This window comes from Lemur catta, chromosome 14, assembly GCF_020740605.2.
Source record: "Lemur catta isolate mLemCat1 chromosome 14, mLemCat1.pri, whole genome shotgun sequence".
NCBI classification, from domain to species: Eukaryota; Metazoa; Chordata; class Mammalia; order Primates; family Lemuridae; genus Lemur; species Lemur catta.
Genome location: NC_059141.1, coordinates 21976193 through 21995310, shown reverse-complemented (window position 1 = coordinate 21995310; position 19118 = coordinate 21976193). Strand labels below are relative to the sequence as shown.

The following is a 19118-nucleotide window of genomic DNA, read 5'->3' as shown; positions in this document are numbered from 1 at the left end:
AAGCCTGCCCCAGGCAATGACACACTCAGGCACACAACTGTAGGCCAAGCCACGGCTGCCAGTAGTGGGGGCTGGGGGCTCTCCTGGGCAGCCAGGGAAGCAGCCACCCAGCTGTCCCTGACTTTGTAGAAGCAGCTGTCACCCACCTCCCAAAAGGGCCAGGGGCAGAGGAGGCCCAGAAAGAGCTGAGGTTGCCCGGGGACAAAGGCCCACTCCAGAAGGCATTTGAGGGCCTTGCCCTCCCTGAAGGCGTGGCCGCCCCCAGGTGCACGCCCTGCGCACGCCCGCAGCCCAGGCCGCCTCCCGCCGCCCTGCGTCCTCGGAGCCCATCGGCCTGCCTTTCCGGAAAGGGCCGGGGACTGACCGCCGCTCCCTACCCCACAGACCGGGCGGCGGCTCCTGTGGCCCAGATGTGCCCAGCCCGCAGGGAGGCCACCGCTGGGGGGGTGGTTTCCTCCGCCCGGCGCCCCGCCGGCCCCAGCTCTTTCATGTCGCTGCCCTCCCCCGGCTCAGCAGCTGGGCCCGCTCCGCCCCTCCCTCCGCCTCTGTCCCAGCTGTCTGTGGGGTGGGGCCGGGCAGCTGGGGAACAGCTGCAAGGCGGGGGTGGGGTCGGGTGCCCCCTGCAACTGCCGGAAACAGTCTTTGCGCCAAGGGGGGGTGGGGGAGGACAGGGGGACAGTCGGCTTCCCCACCCCCTCTCCCAGTGCATCTGGCCAGGCAGACCCCAGAGCAAAGCCTCCTCCCAGCTTCAAAGGGCACCCTGGGGGCACCCTGAACAGCTGACTCTGCTGAGTTAGGGCCCCTCTCTCCAAGCTGAGACCCCGCATTCTAACCTTCTGGGTTCTTACAGGCCTTATTCACACCCACCCACTCAGACCCTGTCATTGTCACCACAACCTTCCTCAGACACCTTCATCTTCTCCCATCTGAGGGTGGGGGAGAACCAGTTAGCAACTTCAGGACCCAACCTAGACCCCTGGGGGATTCCTACCCCACCTCTGCATCCTGTAAATTCTCGGGGAGGAGGGCCAGGAGGGCCATGACCTTACCCACCCTATCACTCCAGGCTTTCAAAGAAATAGAAGCCATGAGCCAGTGACCTTACCCGGAGTGTGGGTGTGACTGCAGGTGGAACCATGATTCCCGGGTATCCTGGACAGAAACTTTACCTCCTCTTCTAAAGTGAGTCTCCCTGTATGGTTTTGGAAAACTTCCTTAGAGGTGCTTTAGAAGCAGCCCTCTCCAGAACCCAGGATCATGGTACTGGTTCTAGAATCCTGAGTTCTGTTTGTTTCAGTTAAGGGGCCAAGGAGTGAAATTGAGGACACTTATGGATTGCCCCTGTCCTATACTCTGTGCAGAAGTGCTGGGGCAGAAGCCTGCGGTTCAGGCTCTTCTGAGGCTAAGATTCCAGAATCTTCTTTGGAGGCTAGGAGGAATGGGAAACAGATTGGAATGTGGGCAGAGGCAGCTGGGGTTGAGGGGCTCATGGTGACAAGTGAGAAGGTACAGGCCTGGACCAGGAAGGAGGCTGGCCCAAGAACACCAGCTTCTTCCTTCAGCTTTGGTCTTTCCCTGAGTTCCACACACTTCCACCTGCTCCCCAGAGGCTGTATTCCGTCTGTGCTGGAATTCTTCCAGTGACAGCTCAAAACCTCAAGACATCCCTTCCACTGTGTAAGTTCTTCCAAATAACAAATAGAAATCTGATGGGTAGAGCTCTGGTCTCTACTATACTGTCCACGGTGCATAGGAACCACACCCCTAGAGTAAGGGATGCCTTCAAGAGCTCAGGGCTGCTTCCCGAAATCCCCCATTCCTGGTTGGCAATGGACTTATCCCAAAGTTCTGCCCTGGGTGGGGAGTGTCTTTGAATGTTTCCTCCACAGGAGGCCAGTTTTCTTTCATTGCTGTGTGGTTAATTCCCCTCATCTGTGGCAAACTGGGATCTTTATGACTTCTCCTTGCACTAGATCTTCAATAATTGGCTCTTTCTTGAGAGAAAACCCATCTGCACTGTATCATAGGTTATTTTTCATTATTTACGTTGAGGTAAGAAGGGTGTGCTGTGGGCTGGGGTGCTATGCAGCTTGATAGAATGGGGGCTTGGAGGTGGCATGGGCAGCATCTCAGAATTGCGGACCAAAAGTGGAACTGGGGGTGGGTGGGGAAGAACCAGGTGTTAAGGGTGATGTGAGCTTCTGGCCCACTGGGAAAAAACAGCAGTGAGTAATTGGACATATGGATGCCCTGGCTGCCCGGCTGTGAGCTGGACGCCATCAGACACCGTCCGTGTGGTGCCCACTGCAGGGCACTGAGCAGGAGTGGATGCAAATGGTAGCTGCTGGCCTAACAGGGTCTCACCAGCCACACCAAGTGCAGTCCCCACCAGCGGCAGCTCCCCAGGCTCCGCCCATGAAACCGTATGCTTAAATCCAGTCCTCCAACAGCCCACGTGGTGTCACACTTGGAGGCTTTGGACTTGGCTGACCCCTCTGCCTGGAGGTCTCCCCAATTTCAAAGCCTCACCTCTGTGCAGCCCTCCCCCACCTCTGCAGAGGGCAGTTGAGTGGTAATGAGATGACGCATGTGAAGTGCCAGGTCTGGTGCTGGCATCGCCAGTGCTCAGGCAGCAGTAGCTATCACAATGTTTATGTTCCTTTGGGCCAACCATACTCCCATGCACTTCGCTCTCTCGTTTGGTGTTTTTTTGTTTTTTTGTTTTTGAGTCAGTCTCGCTCTGTTGCCCAGGCTAAGTGCCATGGCATCAGCCTAACTCACAGCAACCTCAATCCTCCTGCCTCAGTCTCCCGAGTAGCTGGAACTATAGGCACACACCACCACGACCCACTAACTTTTTCTATTTTTAGTAGAGATGGGATCTCACTCTTGCTAAGGCTGGTCTCGAACTCTCGAGCTCAAACGATCCTCCCACCTCAGCCTCCCAGAGTGCTAGGATTACAGACATGAGCCATCACACCTGGCCTTCACTTGATGTTTTAACTAATTGTGGTTTACATGTCAGGTTGCAAGCTGTACAGTTTAATGTCCAACTAGCCTGTGCGTCTCTGGAGGACATGAAATATTAGTCATTTTTGATATTTTCAGAGCCTAGCACAGTGCCTGTTTGATTCATTCATTCCTTCAGCAAATAATTATTGAGATCTTCTAGTGCCAGGCATTGCTCTAATGTCAGGGGTGCATCAGGGAACAAAACAGACACACTGTCTGCCTTCTTGCAGCTGATAATCTGTGGGGAGGTGACAGATGACTCGCAGTAAAGAAGTAAAAGTGAGTAGGTGGTGAGTACCATGAAGGAAACTAGAGCAGTTGAGGGCATAGGGAATATAGGGAGGGGACAGGGGACATGAAGTGTTTATATAGGCCAATGGTTGGGGAAGGCTTCACTGGGAAGGTGACACTAAACAGAAACTTCAAGAATGTGAGAGGACAAGATCTGGGGATATTTAGAGCAAGAGTGTTCCAGGCAGAGGAAGTAAGTCCACAGTCCACAGGCAGAAGATGCTGTTTCAGGAATAGTCAGGGGGTGAGGGTGGCTGGAAAGAGCGAGTGGGGGGCAGAGTAGTGAGTGATAGGGTCAGAGGAGTGGTGAGAGAACAGGGCCAGGACATCAGGCCATTGTAGGTTCTTTGTATCTGCTCAAGAGATATTTGCTGAATGAATGAATGCATGAATGAATGAATGCCGAGTGCCTAGGCTAGTCAGGAGTTTAAGAGGTTCACAGGGGAGCCGTGTGGGCTAGAAGTTACCAGGCCATCTTTTTGGGCAGGTGGGACTTGAATCATGCCCTAAAGGAGGGGTAAGCTCAAAAAATGGGGCAGACATCCCAGGCAGGAGGTCGCTGTGAGCATGGGGGTGGGGGGAATAAAACTGGGGGGTTATGCTTGGGGGGCAGTGAGGAGACTCATCTAGAGCACAGGGTATATGTGAATTCCATGGTTGATAAGTTCATAGAAAAGGTTTGGGGTCAGATCAGAGGGGCCTTGAATGACAGGATAAACACTTTGGACTTGAGGGTCCCCTAGCAGCAGGGCCATGGAAGGCGTCTAAGCAGAGAGACTGCATTTTAGGACAATGGCCCTGACCCCTAAGGGTCTCTCCCCAGGCAAGGGGAGACCAGGTGGTCAGCTGGGAGGCAGTGGGGGGTCCAAGTGAGAGAAAACCTGGGGTTCAGGGTGTGGACTGAACCCAGCCCAAGGAGCCTCCAGGTCCCATTGCTAGGGTGGAAGCCTGGCGCAGGCCTTCTCCCTCCCTGCCAGCTAGCCATGGGCCCCGGAGTCAGCAGAAAATCCCGGCTCCGGGGAGGAGGCGGCGCAGAGCCAGAAGCTGCTGAGGGAGCACTGGCAGCAAGATGCCATTGTACATCCGCAATCAAGATGCTTCAGAGGAAATCAAAAGCACCAACTGGGGAAATGATGTGTGCACACTCTTCCTTTCTCTCTCTCTAACACACACACAAACTTCTGCCTCCAAAATGGGTCAAGTGAAGGCTGTGGGCGTGGGCTGGGGAGGGAGGGCTGGGAGAAGAGGGGCCAGCGGGGAGCTTGGGCCCTGGTGCCCACTCACCCTCCTGGCACTGGGGACGGCAGCAGCTGCAGGGTGGGGCGGGATGTGGGGATAAGTGTACACCTCTCCATGCATATGGATAACGCACACAGCTGCCCTGCCTGCTTAGCGTTCATTAGGACCAACTGTTTCGGGAGCAGCAGCGGGCGGGAGAGGGTGCTGTGCCCATTCACGGCCTAGGGTGGGGGCTGCCTGCAGCTGTGCAGACACCTCCCCCTGCCTGGATCAGCATCCCAACCCTTCCTCCCTTTTTTTCTTCTCCCAACCCCCCACTCTGTCAAATCGGGAGGTCTCGGGTGGGAACGGGGTCCGGTGAGTGAGGCAGGGTGACATCCAGGTGAATCTCTGTAGGAGCTGGGGGAGGAGAGGGGAGAGCTGGGCTGAGCCAGGTCCCTTGATCCCAGGATGGGTATTGCTTACACACCAAAGCTTCTTAGCCCCTTCTTTCCAAAGTCATCTGTAGCGTTCAGACAGAAAAACTGCTTTGGCCATGTTGTCTGGAGCCAGAGGAGCCCCTGATCAGGCAGGCTTGCTGTGTGTCCCCAGAGGGAATCCGAGGGGGCTGGGGGCTACGTGATTCTGACCTCTTGGCAGCAAGGGAGGCTGCTGGGCTCCAACCCCCCAGGGCAAGTGGTCCCAGCGGGCCTGGGGACTGAGTCAGTTGGGGTAGTATTGAGAGCCAGGCCCAGCAATAGGCAAGGCCACCAAGCGTGGCTGTCAGCTTGTGCCCTACACAAGGGTACCTGGCTGAAGGGCCGGCAGCTAGTGCCAAGCCTTGCACCCTGGCACGGGGCATCCTTTCCCATGTGGGCCAGGTCTGTCCGGTCTCAGGAACATGCATTCTGTGGAGAAGGCAATGGGGGCCTATCTGTGGGCAGAGCCCGTGTGTCTGTCCTGCAATCCGCCCTTTTCCTCCCCCTCCAGCAGGCTCGGTGGGCTCCCAGGGCTGTTGAGCCCAGGGTGGTGATGGGGGGCCAAAGCCCAAACTGCCACAGCCTCCCAGCCTCCTCCTTTTGTTGCGAGGGTGAGCACCGCCCCCCTGCTGGTGGCTTCCAAAGCAGCAGCCAACACGGGGACTCTGGGGAAGGATCTGTGGATCCTGAAAGGGGTGGGGGTAGCCAAGAGGGAGGTCTACTTCTTAGCCACCTCCCTGTTTCCTGGAGCCCCATTCCCAGCTGCTCCCAGCAGTTTAGTCAGGATGTCATGCAGAAAAATGGGCTTTGGGCAAGCGTGTCAGCAGGAACCCCAGTCAGGCCATTTCCTAGCCGTGGGATTCTGGGCAAGTGGCTTAACCTTTGTGAGCCTTGGTTTCCACAGCTGGGCCAGCTATCTTGTAAGGCTGATAAAAGAGTTAGATCAGCTAATTATTACTAAAAGGAGTAGCAGGTTGCTTAGCTAATGTAGTTCCGCCCCCAACCCTTGTACCTCTCAGCTTCAGGTATCCGGGCAAATTCTCCCTGCCCCCTCCTGGACTCATCTTGCTTTCTGCAATTCTGTCATTAATATTTCATTTCTTTAGCAAAGGCTTTTTGTCCCTAGGTCACTGCTGTTCACTCTGGAAAAGAAACCTCTCCATGCTCCTTTGGGCAGGAGGATCCCTTAGCTCCTTTTCTGAGAGCAGAGCCTTAGAAGCCAAAGTAGTCAAATGGGCCTGGGTTCAAGTTCTGGCTCTGCCCTATACTTCCGGTAGGCTCATGGGCAAGTGATTCAAATTTTGCGAGCCCTATCCTCATATTGTGAATGATAATACCTACAGCTAATAACGTCTTTGCAGCCAGTGTGCTGACTCACGCCTTTAATCGTAGCACTCTGGGAAGGAGGCAGAGGTGGAAGGATTGCTTGAAGCCAGGAGTTCGAGACAAGCCTGAGCAACATATCAAGACCCCATTTCTACAAAAAATAAAAGAATTAGCTGGGCGTGTTGGCATGAACCTGTAGTCCCAGCTACTTGGGAGGCTGAGGCAGGAGGATTGCTTGAGCCCAGGAGTCTGAGGTTGCAGTGAGCTATGATCATGCCACTGCCCTCATATCTGGGCAACAAAGCAAGACCCTGTCTCAAGGGGGGTGGGGAAGTATTTGCAAGGGTTAAATGAGATAACCTGGTACAAGTAGGTACCTCCTTATCAATCTTCCTCTGGTCTGGCACTGTGGAGGCCTGGTTGCTGGCTGTATCTGCATGTGTGCTGTGGCTTGTTCTGGACACACACCCCTATACCAATGTTGGACCCGCAGAGTCACTGCAGGGAGCTGGAGCTCTTTCCCTCCTCCCTGCCTTGCTCCTGGTGGCTGCAGCTTCCCTGTGTTCTGTGGTGTTGGAAAAGGAAATTACAGAACAGATTGCAATTAAGGGGAATGAGGAGGGAGAGAGAGACAGAGGCCCTAAAATGCAGCTCCACTGAGCGCTAAAACTCTGTTTTTGCCTGGAGCCAATCAGGAGCCTCTGACTAGAGCCTTTCCCACTTACAAATCTAATTGCAGGAGGTGTGGCTGCGGTGGCCCTGGGAACCCTGAGAGGAGGGGGCTGTCAGCCCCTCCAGGAAGGCTGCCGGCCACTGGCGGCATCATCTGTTGCCCTGAAAGTCACAGAGCCACAAGAGAGGGAAGGTGGTGGGCAAAGGTCTCTGATGGCTTGGGAAGCCTGGACCCCAAGTTTCTGCCAATGATTTAGCACCTAGTCTATGCTTAGATTAGATTACTTATCTAATCCTCTTCACAACTCCATGAGATGATTGTTATCTAATTTTATGGATAAGAAATTGAGGCAGAGAGTGTTCCTTCTATGTGCTAGGTATTGTCCCCAAGTCTAGGGACTTTATTTACATTAGATCTCTTTTAAATCTCCCTGCTACTTCAGTTCCATTTCGCAGATGAAGAGGCAGGACCCAAAGAGAGGAAGTAACTTGCCCGAGATCACAGAGCTGATTTATGGATGAGCAAGGATTGAACCTCTCTGACTTCAGAGAATACACTTTTTCATTGTACTGCACTGCTCCTTTATTGAACAGAGAGTCCTGGGTAGGGTTTCCAGATTTATCAAAGCAAAACCAAAAAATCGGGCCAGGCATGGTGGCTCACGCCTATAATCCTAGCACTCTGGGAGGCCGAGGCGAGTGGATCCTTTGAGCTCAGGAGTTCGGGACCAGCCTGAGCAAGAGCAAGACCCCATCTCTACTAAAAATAGAAATTATATGGACAACTAAAAATACATACAGAAAAAATTAGCCAGGCCTGGTGGCATGTGCCTGTAGTCCCAGCTACTCAGGAGGCTAAGGCAGGAGGATCGCTTGAGCCCAGGAGTTTGAGGTTGCTGTGAGCTAGGCTGACGCCATGCCAGTCTAGCGTGGGCAACAGAGTGAGACTCTGTCTCAAAAAAAACCCCCAAAAAAACAAAAAACAAAAAATCAGGATGGCCAATTAAATTTGAATTTCAGAGAAACTATGAATTGTTTTGAGCATTTTAGTTATAATGATGTCCCAAATGTTACATGAGATATACTTGAATTGAACACTATTGTTTATCTGAAATTCAAGTTTAAATGAATATCCTATAATTTATCTGGCAATCCTAGACCTTCTTTCTCCTCCTGCCTTTAGTTCCCCTCTGGTTCTGCCAACAGCTCGCCCTTTAAAGGCAGGGCCCTCAGGACCAGTTGTGCAGCTGTGTCTCTAGACTGCTGAAGGGGACAACAAGCTCTTCTGCTCCAGAGAGCAGAGCTCTGGACTGCTGCCAACTCTGCCACCTACCGTGTGACTTTGGATGAGTCTTTTCCCTCTCTGAACCCTACGCAGAAGGAGGACCCAGGGTTAGGTACGAGGTAATTGCAGATCTCCCCACAGGCCCTAACTTTTCCAATTATGTCTGCTCCCTTCTTCCTGTCTGTGGGCTGGACATGTGCAAAGGGTGGAACACAGTCTACAGTTCTGCTGCTCTAAGAACAGAGGATACCCAACGCCTGGGACAGGGAGCCCCTGGGGAGCAGTGTGGGTCAGAGGAGACTCCTGGGGAGGAGCAGGGGAAGCTGAGTGTAAGGAGTCCATGGAGGGCTGGGGGCTGAGACCGCTGGGTAAGGGCCAGCATCCTCAGTAGTGGCAGCTTGCTGAACATTGAGACCCGGGTTCCAGGGGCCACCTGCACTTAGCAGCTCTTGTGATTTGGGGCAAATTCCTTAACTGAGGCATTTGCCTTGGTTCCCTCCACTGCAAAGTGGGACTCACGGACTCAGGCTGCCCTATGATGTATGCACAGTGCCTGGCACGTAGGAGGGGCTTAATAAAGGGCTACTATTATTGTTGTTGTTGTATTATATATATATGCTTCTGGAAAAAACACCTTGAGGAAAGCTAACCTCTGAAAGGACAAACACATTTCAGGCCGTCTCCAAGCTTCAGCAAAGAACACAACACATTCCAGGCTGCTTTCATTTCAGCTAAATTTTATTTGTCAGATCTTTGACAGACATCTAAATTATACATTGAGTTTTCCACATGACCAAACACCACGTCCCTTCCTTTGATTATCATTTTCAAAAGGGATTATAAAAAAAGAACCTTTCGATGGATCATACTGAACCCTGAAACCACATAGAGTGCAGAGCTAAAAATAAAAGGAAGTAAGAACTGGTCCCAGAGAAGGAAAGGAAAGAGAAATCAAAGCAAACTCTGACGGGAATGGAGGGACGAGTCCTGGTGAGGGTGACATGGTGTCACCCTCCGGGCCAGGCCGGATAAGGAGCGGCCAACAGTGAGGGTGGGGCACAGAGTGACACAAAAATAGCCACTACTTTAGTCCAGAGGGGAAAAAAGAAATTTGTCAAAAGCCAGGAGAGAGAAGTGGAGATGGAGCGAGGGAGGGAGGGGCAGGACCATGTCCTCCCAGCGGTCGTGGGAGCTGCGCACTCCTTTAACCCTGGCACATTTCTAACCGCCGGCATAATCGCTGACTTGCAGCCGTGCTCAGACACGTTCCCCAGCTCAGCCCACATCAATGACACCCTTGTTTCCATAGTAACCAAGGGAGAGTGAAGGGGAAAGGGTGTATAGCACTGGGCACAGAGAATCCAGCCAAAAGCAGCCGCACGGGGTAGGTCGGGAGGAGGGGGGAGACTGGAGTTTTTCCCACAACCGGCTTGGGCACACATCGCGGCCAGTCCCAGGCCTCGCCTGCCCTCCAGCCCCCCACCCTCCACTCAGCACATCCAGTGTGCACAGGGCAAAAGTCTCCCCTTTCTAGCTTCAAATTCTGTCTTTGGATCTTGGCCCCAGGGGGCAGGGACGGGACTGGGGAGAGGAAAGGGGACTTTAAAAGCATTTTGTTTTTACAAATGGGAGCTTTCAAACTCTGCATTTTCCAGGCTTCTCTCCTTTACCCCGTGAGCTCCAGGAAGGTTCACAAGGGCTCAAAGGGAAGATGAAAGTGTGTGACGTCCACACATCTCTGTGTCTCTGCAGCTGAGAAGCAAATCTGAACATTTACAGAGGCCCTTATCAGAGAAGGGCGAGTGGCTTCTGCCTGCTAGCTGATGCCTTGGGAGGGCTCTTTAAAACAGTTCCCAAAGTTGGTGGTAAAAGAACGAAAATATTTTACAGACCACGCACCGCCAGAGTCAAAGTTCCCTATTGCAGCGTTCCAAAACTGCAGACCTCAAAGCGGGCATTTCGCCCCTCAGATAACATCCCCGATGCACTGTTTGGAAGGAAAAACAATTTTTAAGGGCTAGAGCCACATTTATTTCCAGCTTGGTAGAAGGGGGATTTCTGACTCCTTATCAAGCTGTGTCACCTCTATTCAATGCAAGAGAGACGAGCTTGGATGAGCCCGAGGTCTGTGGGGAGGCTGCAGGGAGCAACTAGCCCAGGGGTTTAAAAAACCTCACTTTCTTTTGTCTTACGAGTCCTTATGGGTCTGTCCACAGCAACCCCAGGGCACCTTTTCATGGCTGGCTTTGTTAATGACTTTCACCCCAGACCACCTCTGAAACTGGCCATGCTTCAGTCTCTCCTGAATAACTCATCCAGAAAAAGCTGGGTGCTATGGGCCAGGGGCTGGGGTGGCCCCTCCAGTCTCCTCACATGCCTCAGTGGGTTTGGGAAGGGCCACCCCCCAGGATAAGAAGGCAGCTGGCCTCCCGGACCCACCAGGCACTGGACAGTCTCTTATTCATTCTCTGAAAACCCCTGAGCTCAGGCACCAGAACAGAGTTTAATTCAGGAGCCGGGATGCTCCGCCTGCCTTCCCGGGTGTGAAGCCGGCGCTTTCTGCGTGCTCAGGGAAACAAGCTCTTTTTGCAGTGAGGGGCAGAAGTCCTCTGCCATCCCTCCCCAGTCAATCAACAGAGGACCCATTTTGCTGGAGAGAAGCAGAGGAGACCCACAGCTGGGGTGACTCTGCTTCTGCGGGCGCGACCCCTGTGCCGACACCCCCACGTTCTCCCCAGCAGCCGCCCCTCTCCGGCCTCGAGCCTCCCGCACCGCCAAGTGCCAGCACTGTAAAAATTGATCTCTTCTAAAAATCGATCTGCCTGGCTTTTCTCAGTGGAGCAGGTTCATGGTAAAGCTGCATTTATTTTTTAAATCTGATAGCAGTGGTCTATTGTGATCATTTAAACACAGAATTCTTTCAGCTTTAGAAACCTCTTCTATGGGACGGCAGCGGAGAAGCCAGCTAATCCCAGAGCCGGCTGCTCGCTGCTCCAGTGAGCTGGAGAAAGCCTGTTTACGCTCGCCTGAGCCCTCCTGTGAGGGCTTTTTAAGGACCTTGTAATTTTTCTGGAATTAAACCTCCCACCTCTCCTTACATTCCAGATGTCATTACAGTCAAAAGTCATAAGAATTTCCTTCCCCGTGTGGCTGGCGAGGGGGGGATGGGGACGGGGTATGTTTCTGTGGTGACTTGTTTGCAAGAAAGCATTTTTTTCACTGACCAGAAGGTGAGGATTACATCCACGGTCTCCTACTGCATGACGAGATGGTTTAATAATCTGCAATTCCTCCCCCTCCCCCCAGCAGCTTCCCGCCAGACAGACTGAAGGCTGGCCCGGTCGGTGATGGTAAAATCAGTGACCAGCAGCAGCAACACTGTGGTTTCAAAACCACGGAGGGAACGTAAGGGACAGGTCAGTACATAAATGAACTCAGCATAAGCTGCTGCTTCCTCTTTTTCTTTTTTAAGAAAAAAAGCCCACTGGAATCATCTAAACTGCAATGCAATCTCTTGCTCATTTAAAAGATCTCATTTTCTAATCATGTGCTTTGAGACATTTAATACTATTTCAATTATGCAGAGGAAATAATATAATTCCTTTATTTGAAAAATGATACTGAACCTCAGACATCAGTTAAATCTACTGCTGGAACGGGGATTCTTTTTAAACTGTGCTGTTCCCTCTCTTCAAACAGCTGTAGCTGTACACAGATGGAAAAACATTTGGTCAGAAAGCAGCAAATTAGTGTTTTTCAGGACCGAATGCGGCTCCCGCAGCTCCTGCATCTCCATTCGTCTAGATTTTACTTCTTCTTTGCATTGACATTTTTGCAGACCCAGTTCATGCCATCCTTTGAAGGAAACGGACAGAGAAAGGCAGTGTTAGTTGTAAGAAAGGCAACTCGCACTCCAGCCCGAAGGCAGGAAGGGGGGTGCCTGGGTCGTCCTTCCCAGACCGCCAGCTCTAGGGAGTTTGCTTGCCCCAGGGGCCCACCTAGGTGACCAGGGACAGTGACCTCCCCTGAGGAGGGAGGTCTCAGAGAGCACAGGAGGGAGATGGGAGGGGGAGTGCCCAGCTTCTGAACTTGAGATGGGTCCTCAGGAACTCCCTCTGAAAAAATAAACACATCTGCTTGGATCCAAAGCCTGACTGAAGAGCTATCAGGAAAGATTCCAGCCATTTTTGGCTTTTTCTAAAAGCTGACCTTTGCTAGGGCATTAAATTCAATAAGCCACCCTTCTGGTGCCCCAGTGTGTTTACAGTGTGGCAGTGTACACTTGGGTTAAATTAAATTTCTTTTTGGAAAAACAAACCCACTGCAGTGTGTGTTGCTAGACACACACTAGGGCAATGTGCATTTATTTCTCTTCCTGCAGCTCTACAGATAGGTTTAAAAGGGCCTGGCCTGTTTCTTGTAGCTTTAAGCACTACCAAGCAGAGGGCCTAGGGAGAAGGTTCCCTTAAAGGCACAGTGACCTTGAAAGTGCCCTCTCTTAGAAGGCTGGAGAGGGACTGAGGTAAAAACCACACAATGGCTACAGCCACCCGGCAGGTGGCATGATTCCTCACGGATGTCCGGCCTGTCAGAGGTGACCTCTTTTTCAACTCCCTTTGGTGCCACATCCGGACACTCTCCCCTTCCCCACAGTCTCCCCAACGTTTAGGGGTGTGCAGAGTTCCCTCAGAAGCCCAGAACAAAATCCAAGGTGGCTACTGCAGTGACTCCCTTTCCCTGCATCTGTGACACATGCTTGCTGAGGTCCCGGCCACATTTGCACACATCAGCCGTACACGCCACGCCGCCAAGCCCCACATTTCCTGTGGCCATGGATCTAGCTGCTGAACCTGAACAGCTGAGACAGCTTAGAGTAATAAATATCAGCTGACACCCTCGGCCATTCAGAACATTAATCCCATAAACAATACATCACTGCAAAACAACCAGCAGGCATCCTCTCTCCTGGCTAATCTGACCGGCACCTGAATTTACAGTGATTAAAACTCTGCCCGTTGCCATCAGTGCACTTGGGCAGGGGAACCGGATAATCTGAGGGCCGTCCCAGAGTGGACTTTATGGCCGAAAGCCCGAAGGTATAGAGCACCTGGCAGTGGGGGAGGGTGGAGGAATGTCGAGGTGGGAGAAAGGGAGACTCCAAGCGCATCTCTAATTACAACTGGGTCAGCCACTTACTCTGAAAAGCCAAGGCCAATTTTAAGACCATTTTATGAAAAGGATTAATTTAAAGAGAAGCATGTTTAATTTTAGTAGCTAATTGGTTTCCAGGAAAAAAATGATCACCTGCCAGGAGACAAAAAAGATTTTACAAATAAAAGAGAGATGAATAAGATAAACATCTTCTCTTGCCTCCGAAGCTGAATAGCTCAGCACTTATGCGGCACTTTCCATCTTGAGGAGCCCGCACGCTCTCAAAGGTGCAGCAACATTCTCTCCTCTGTGGAGACTCGCGGCATTTTATCAGACCATCTCTCAGAGAAATCAAGCAGTGTTCCCACACCATGTGAATGCCGTTTTGTCTTCTTCTTGTTAAATGGCTGATTAAGGAGGGGGTTTTCTTTTATTATATGTAACTGAACATGAATGCAAGCAAAGAGATAGGAAAAATATTTACTCAGCTGCAGGAGCCCAGAGCAGAGGTGGAGGGTGCGGGGTAGCTTTATCCTGGGTATGTATCACGGAGGCAGAGGGGGCTTTGAACAGCACAGCCCTGCTGCGGGGCAGTGTCCAAGGTCTCCAGATGTGTGTGAGGGCCAGGGTGGCGAAGCCCGTCCAGCCACAGTCCTGCCAACAGAGGGCGCTCACAGGCCAGTACCCACCAGCTGAGCTGCAGCCCGGGCCCTGGGGCTACATCCGGCCACCTGAAGCACTGTGGGAAGCACGGGGGCAAACAGGGGGCCGTGCCCTGCGGCGGCCCTTGGCATGGGAGGGCCCTGGGGAGCTGCTCCTTTCTTCTTGTGGTGAGCCAGAGGAGAACCTGGGCTGGAGGTGGGAGGGGTGGGAGGTGGGAGGGGTGGGGGAGGCAATAATCCACAGTGATAATACCTCGTCAATCAAATCAGGGGCAGGCTTTGTCAGGCTGCCCACTGGAAAGGAAAGATAATGGCGTCCTCCGAGATCCCTGAGGGGAAGGGTCGTGTCAGACGTGCTGGAGGTTGTATTCACAGAGCCTAGCATGGCGTCTGGCCTGCAGTCCACACTTAATTTATATCTTTTAAAAATCAATCCTTGTAACAAGCCTGTGAAGTAGGTCCTATTATTACTTCTGTTTCTCAGATGGGGAGATGAAGGCACAGGACAGGGCATGGCAGAGGCAGGCTGTGACGCCAGGCAGCCCGCACTCTTGAGCTGTTTACCATTTCTCCTCGAGTATGGGCCACTGCTGGAGGGAAGCGCCTCTGCCTCAAGCTAACAGAGGAGTGGCCTGGACAGTGGCTCACGGCTGTAATCCTAGCACTCTGGGAGGCCAAGGCGGGAGGATCTCTTGAGCTCAAGGAGTTCAAGACCAGCCTGAGCCAGAGCCAGAGCCAGACCCTGTCTCTACTAAAAATAGAAAAATTAGCCTGACTACTCAGGAGGCTGAGGTAGGAGGATTGCTTGAGCCCAGGAGTTTGAGGTTGCTGTGAGCTAGGCTGACGCCACGGCACTCTACTCAGGGCAACAGAGCGAGACTGTCTCAAAAAGGAAAAAAAAAAAAAAAAAAGCTTACAGAGGAGTGAGGAATCCCCCTGAAGATGGGAAGGGAGCAATTCCAGTTTTTTCTTCCTCATGACCTTAGCTGATTACAGGGGCCTGAGACTGGAGTAGCCCCAGCCAAGCACGTAGCTGACAGTGCCAGAGGCTGTTTCTGGCCACTCGACTCTCAAGGTTTCTGGGCTGCCAGGTGTCTACGTGTGAGGAAGCCTGCACATTTACACGGCTGCATGATCCTAGCATGTGAACTATCCACTCAGACCACCGCCTCCAGTGGAAACTACATCTAGAGACTACATACTTACAAGAGGAGGAACCTTCTGCTTCCTATGTTTAAATGCATGCTCCACACCATTCTACTTTTATCTGGTAAGGCTTTGTTTTTTTAAAACAGACAACTAAAAAAGGTGATCGTTTACTTGAAGTAAGTTATTGCTCTGCCTCTAAAGAAGGAAATTAACTCATAGGTTTGTTTAATGGTTGAACCTTTATTGTTAAAAACTGGTTTGACCAATTTTCTACACGTGATCCTCATTATGGGAATGACAATCTCATGGTATGAATAATCCTCCCTTTCCTCCTCCGCTGCACCTTCCCCTGACCAATCTTGGTGAAACTGAATTTGAATTGATTAGCTTCAATTCAATAATAGAGACTAAAGAGAGACATCGAACTTCAAATACTGAGCTATGTTTGGCCTCACAGAGAGGAAATAAATTTCATCATGTCACAATATTATTCCCTAATATAACTACTGGGAGAAATGCCCCATACCATGTGGGATGGAATCTCTATGTCCCAGGATTTAGGGTGCGCTGCTTCCTTCTACAGTAAGAGTGCTCTCTGCTTGCACTGCTCCTTTTAATTTGATCTCTGTACATTGCATTCATCACTGCTTGATAGTTGGAAGGAAGCAGTAGCAGCCATGGTTGGGTGGACCTGGTTTTTAAAGCCATGCAGACTATGCGGTCACATCAGTAATTGCTTTAAGATGACGAGGAGCTCAAACCTTTGCTGAGCAACGTAGCCTATCCCATCATGCCGCCGGGCCCTCAGGGTCAAGGAGCAGCTGGATGCAGCATACATAAAATATTGCTTGCTATTAATATTTTTTCTGGTGACAAAGAGCATTGCACCAGAGAGGTAGCAACATTGCATGTCCTGAGCTTGCTTGCTTAGTCTACAGAAAGGTTTGATAAATTTAAATATAAAGCTGAGTTCTAATTCACAGATAAGCAGTTCCATGTACATCTAGAGTCAATAACAACTGATGCCAGGCCTAGAAAGAAGTGGTAAATATCATTTTAAAAAATACCAAAATTCTGTTGGTATATGAGGGAAAAGTCCCCTAGATCAAGGAAAAAGAAGCAAAACCAAGAAACTGGGCTAGTGGGCACTTAGTGCCCATCTGCAAGGCTAACTGAGTATGGCTCAGACTGCCAATGACCCTTTCTATGGAAGGGAGGCAGTGACAGACTACTGTGACCTGGCTCATCCTTCCATTTGGAGACGGAAGAGAGGGAATATGCGATAGGTACAAAAAGAAAAGGGCATGAGGTCGTGGCCTGGACAGCAACACCCAGGGTACAATCGCTGGCTCACGGCCATGGGTAAAGGCAGGTCTTTGTGATGACCACGGTTAAGGGCCAGGTTAAAACTGTGGATCTCTGCCTTGAGAGGAAATTCAAAGCCAGTGTAATTTTAATCACACACACACACACACACACACACTGTGTTTTAGAGAGAAAATGTCTTCAAAGGCCTGAAACTACAACAGCAAGGAGAGCTGTGGTTTGGGGTTCAGATTCAGGTCTGCAGGTGGAAGAGGGATGGATTTCTCTATACCTTTCTCTGGATCTAAGCCAGATCCTTTGTTCAGTATTTTCTAGATACCCAAGGGAAAAGAAAGGAGTGAGAGTTCCAGTGCTAAGTGTTATATCCTAGGAGAGGCCCTAGCAACTCAGGCCTAACCTTGAGGGCACAGAGGGAGGCATCCCCTATGTTTAGAATGGAGTCTGGCTGAGGGAGTTGTATGTAGGTTCTCCCTCCAGCCATTTTTCAGTTCCTCCTCTTTCTGCCTCGTCTACTTGACATAACTGGGTCTCCTGATCACTACTCTGGACTGTGGGCTTCTCGGCAGGGCAGGGTTTCCAAGATTGATGTTATCCTTCAGCTTCTTGTGCCCTTTACCTATTCTCTGCTCCTGACAGTTTCCCATGAAAACCTGCTTTAATTACACGATGGGCTGGCCTCCTAGTCACCATCAATCAGACAAAGAAAGAACTATTCCAAACTCTCTCAAAAGTCAATTTCCACACCCAGAGCAGGGGCTGTTGAACAGCACATGGTACTGCCCATCCTTGTAAAGACGTCATATATTTGCTTTCAGAACATCAGGTGGAACAAGGCCTGGAAATCCATCCCAGGAATGACTAACTTCCATAACCTCAAATTGTGTGTTTAAACCACGCAACTAATGAGAGGTGATACACCTGTCCTACTTAGTCCACAGCACGGTGGGGCCTTCTCGTCCAGCAGATGTGGCTGTTCCCCTGGCTTGAGGGTCCTGTTACTTAGCAGTAGAAGATGGGTCTCTCAAATGCATGTTGATTAAATACACACATACAAACACATGCAATGTAAACAGAGATGCTGTCTTCAAACACCTAGAACTGTAACAGAAATTTCCAGGTTTTTTTTTTCCCTAACCTTTGTACATTTTCTTTCAGGGTCATTGGAGCTGTGGTGTCAGATGTCGCCTGACCAGCCTATTTAGTGTCGGACCACTTTGGTAGTTTTGCCTGTTACCAACCAACTTTTGGAAAGGTAAGATGGGGTGGGGAAGATGAATAAGAAATTTAGGGAATTTTAGTAATTATTACACATTATCCATGTCTGCAAGTGAACCCTAAACAATTAGATCTTAAGAACAGTTTTCTAGTGAAGTCTTTCATTTTTAGGAATATTTTAAGCCTTAATTAACAAGAATCATTAAAGGCCTGTACTTCAACTAAGCAATGCTGGAAAGGAATTCCACTTAAGTGACTCTTTCTAAGGTAAAAACCAAGAAACTGGTGAGTGGACAATTGCTTAGGTCAGAGGCGTTACCTGAGGGAGAGTCACGATCAATCAGTGCCTCAAAATGAAAAGCATCTCCACAGAAAAACTCCATGACCTTTCTCTAGTCCCCAAAGGTTACCATTAAAAGACAATAGACAGCAGATTCCCTTCTTAATTAACATTTTTATTAAATAACCCATTTCAAATAATGGTTAAATTCTCTAAATTTATATCATTCTATTAACCATAATCTAATCTCATTAACCTTGAAATCCCAGTCTTAACTACCCAATTCTATACACCATGGTACTATCTACTAAACTAATTAAGTGACCTTCAAACTATTTCTCCTCCATACAAAAATCATTATTTTTTTTTTGCTCATAGTTTTTGTTGGATCTCTCTTGATATCATTTCCTGTGAACTTGGTTGCTGAAGGCCCCTGATCTGAGAACTTCCTTATCAAAATCAAATCATATGTAAAAATCTCACTTTATTCCAACTGGTTTATTTTGCAGCCCTGCCCTCCCTTCCCCTGCCCACCCCTACCCCTACCCTCTAACTGCCTAGTAGCTTGCTGCCTCTTCGTTGGCCTAAAGGTCTTGTAAGGGGCACTGCACATCTCTGGTGGTTACACAGCCGGGACACAGAGCCTCTCCCTCACTGTCCACCTGACAGCAGTGGTGTGGGGTCGGGTGGGGCTGGGGAGGAAATGACAGATGCTCCCTCTTACCTCCAGTCTCCTCCAAAGCAGTGTCCCTGACTTTATTTGTTTTTAATTTTTTAATTTTTCTGTGTACTTGCTAAGTGTTGAGTCATGTCCCTGACTTTAATGCCACTGCTCTGCATACTGATTCTCGATAACTCTAGTCCTCTGTTTTTACATCCCTGAGGCTGGCTGAAGAAACAAGAGCTTCACCGTTAATTCTGGCTTTGCTTCTTCTACTCAACAGCTGGTCAGGTGAAAAAAGATACAGGGCTGTAAGCCCACTTTCTTATGAGTATGCACAAAGAAATGTATTTCTTTCTTTAGTCTCATCTTTATAGGCTGCAATCTCAAG

At 50.5% G+C, this 19118-nt stretch overlaps 1 protein-coding gene and 1 long non-coding RNA gene across 4 annotated transcripts in view; one reads left to right on the top strand and one right to left on the bottom strand.

Annotated features, from left to right (window-relative positions):
- Positions 1–1159: 1159 nt before the first annotated feature.
- Positions 1160–17932, top strand: LOC123650076. 3 transcript variants are annotated; one of them, XR_006739254.1, is made up of 3 exons: positions 1160–1182; positions 15083–15366; positions 17727–17932. It is a non-coding gene; the product is annotated as an uncharacterized LOC123650076 (long non-coding RNA). The 3 variants fall into 3 exon arrangements; XR_006739255.1 differs by lacking the exon at positions 1160–1182 and adding an exon at positions 11663–11699; XR_006739253.1 differs by lacking the exon at positions 1160–1182 and adding an exon at positions 14184–14264 and having other exon boundaries at positions 15093–15366.
- ARL3 (ADP ribosylation factor like GTPase 3) overlaps positions 11860–19118 on the bottom strand; it is a 33797-nt gene continuing 26538 nt past the window's right edge. The window contains exon 6 of the mRNA XM_045568500.1: positions 11860–12138. Within this exon, the coding sequence (XP_045424456.1) occupies positions 12091–12138 (48 nt within the window). The 3' untranslated portion in view covers positions 11860–12090. The remainder of the gene's footprint in view (positions 12139–19118) is intronic.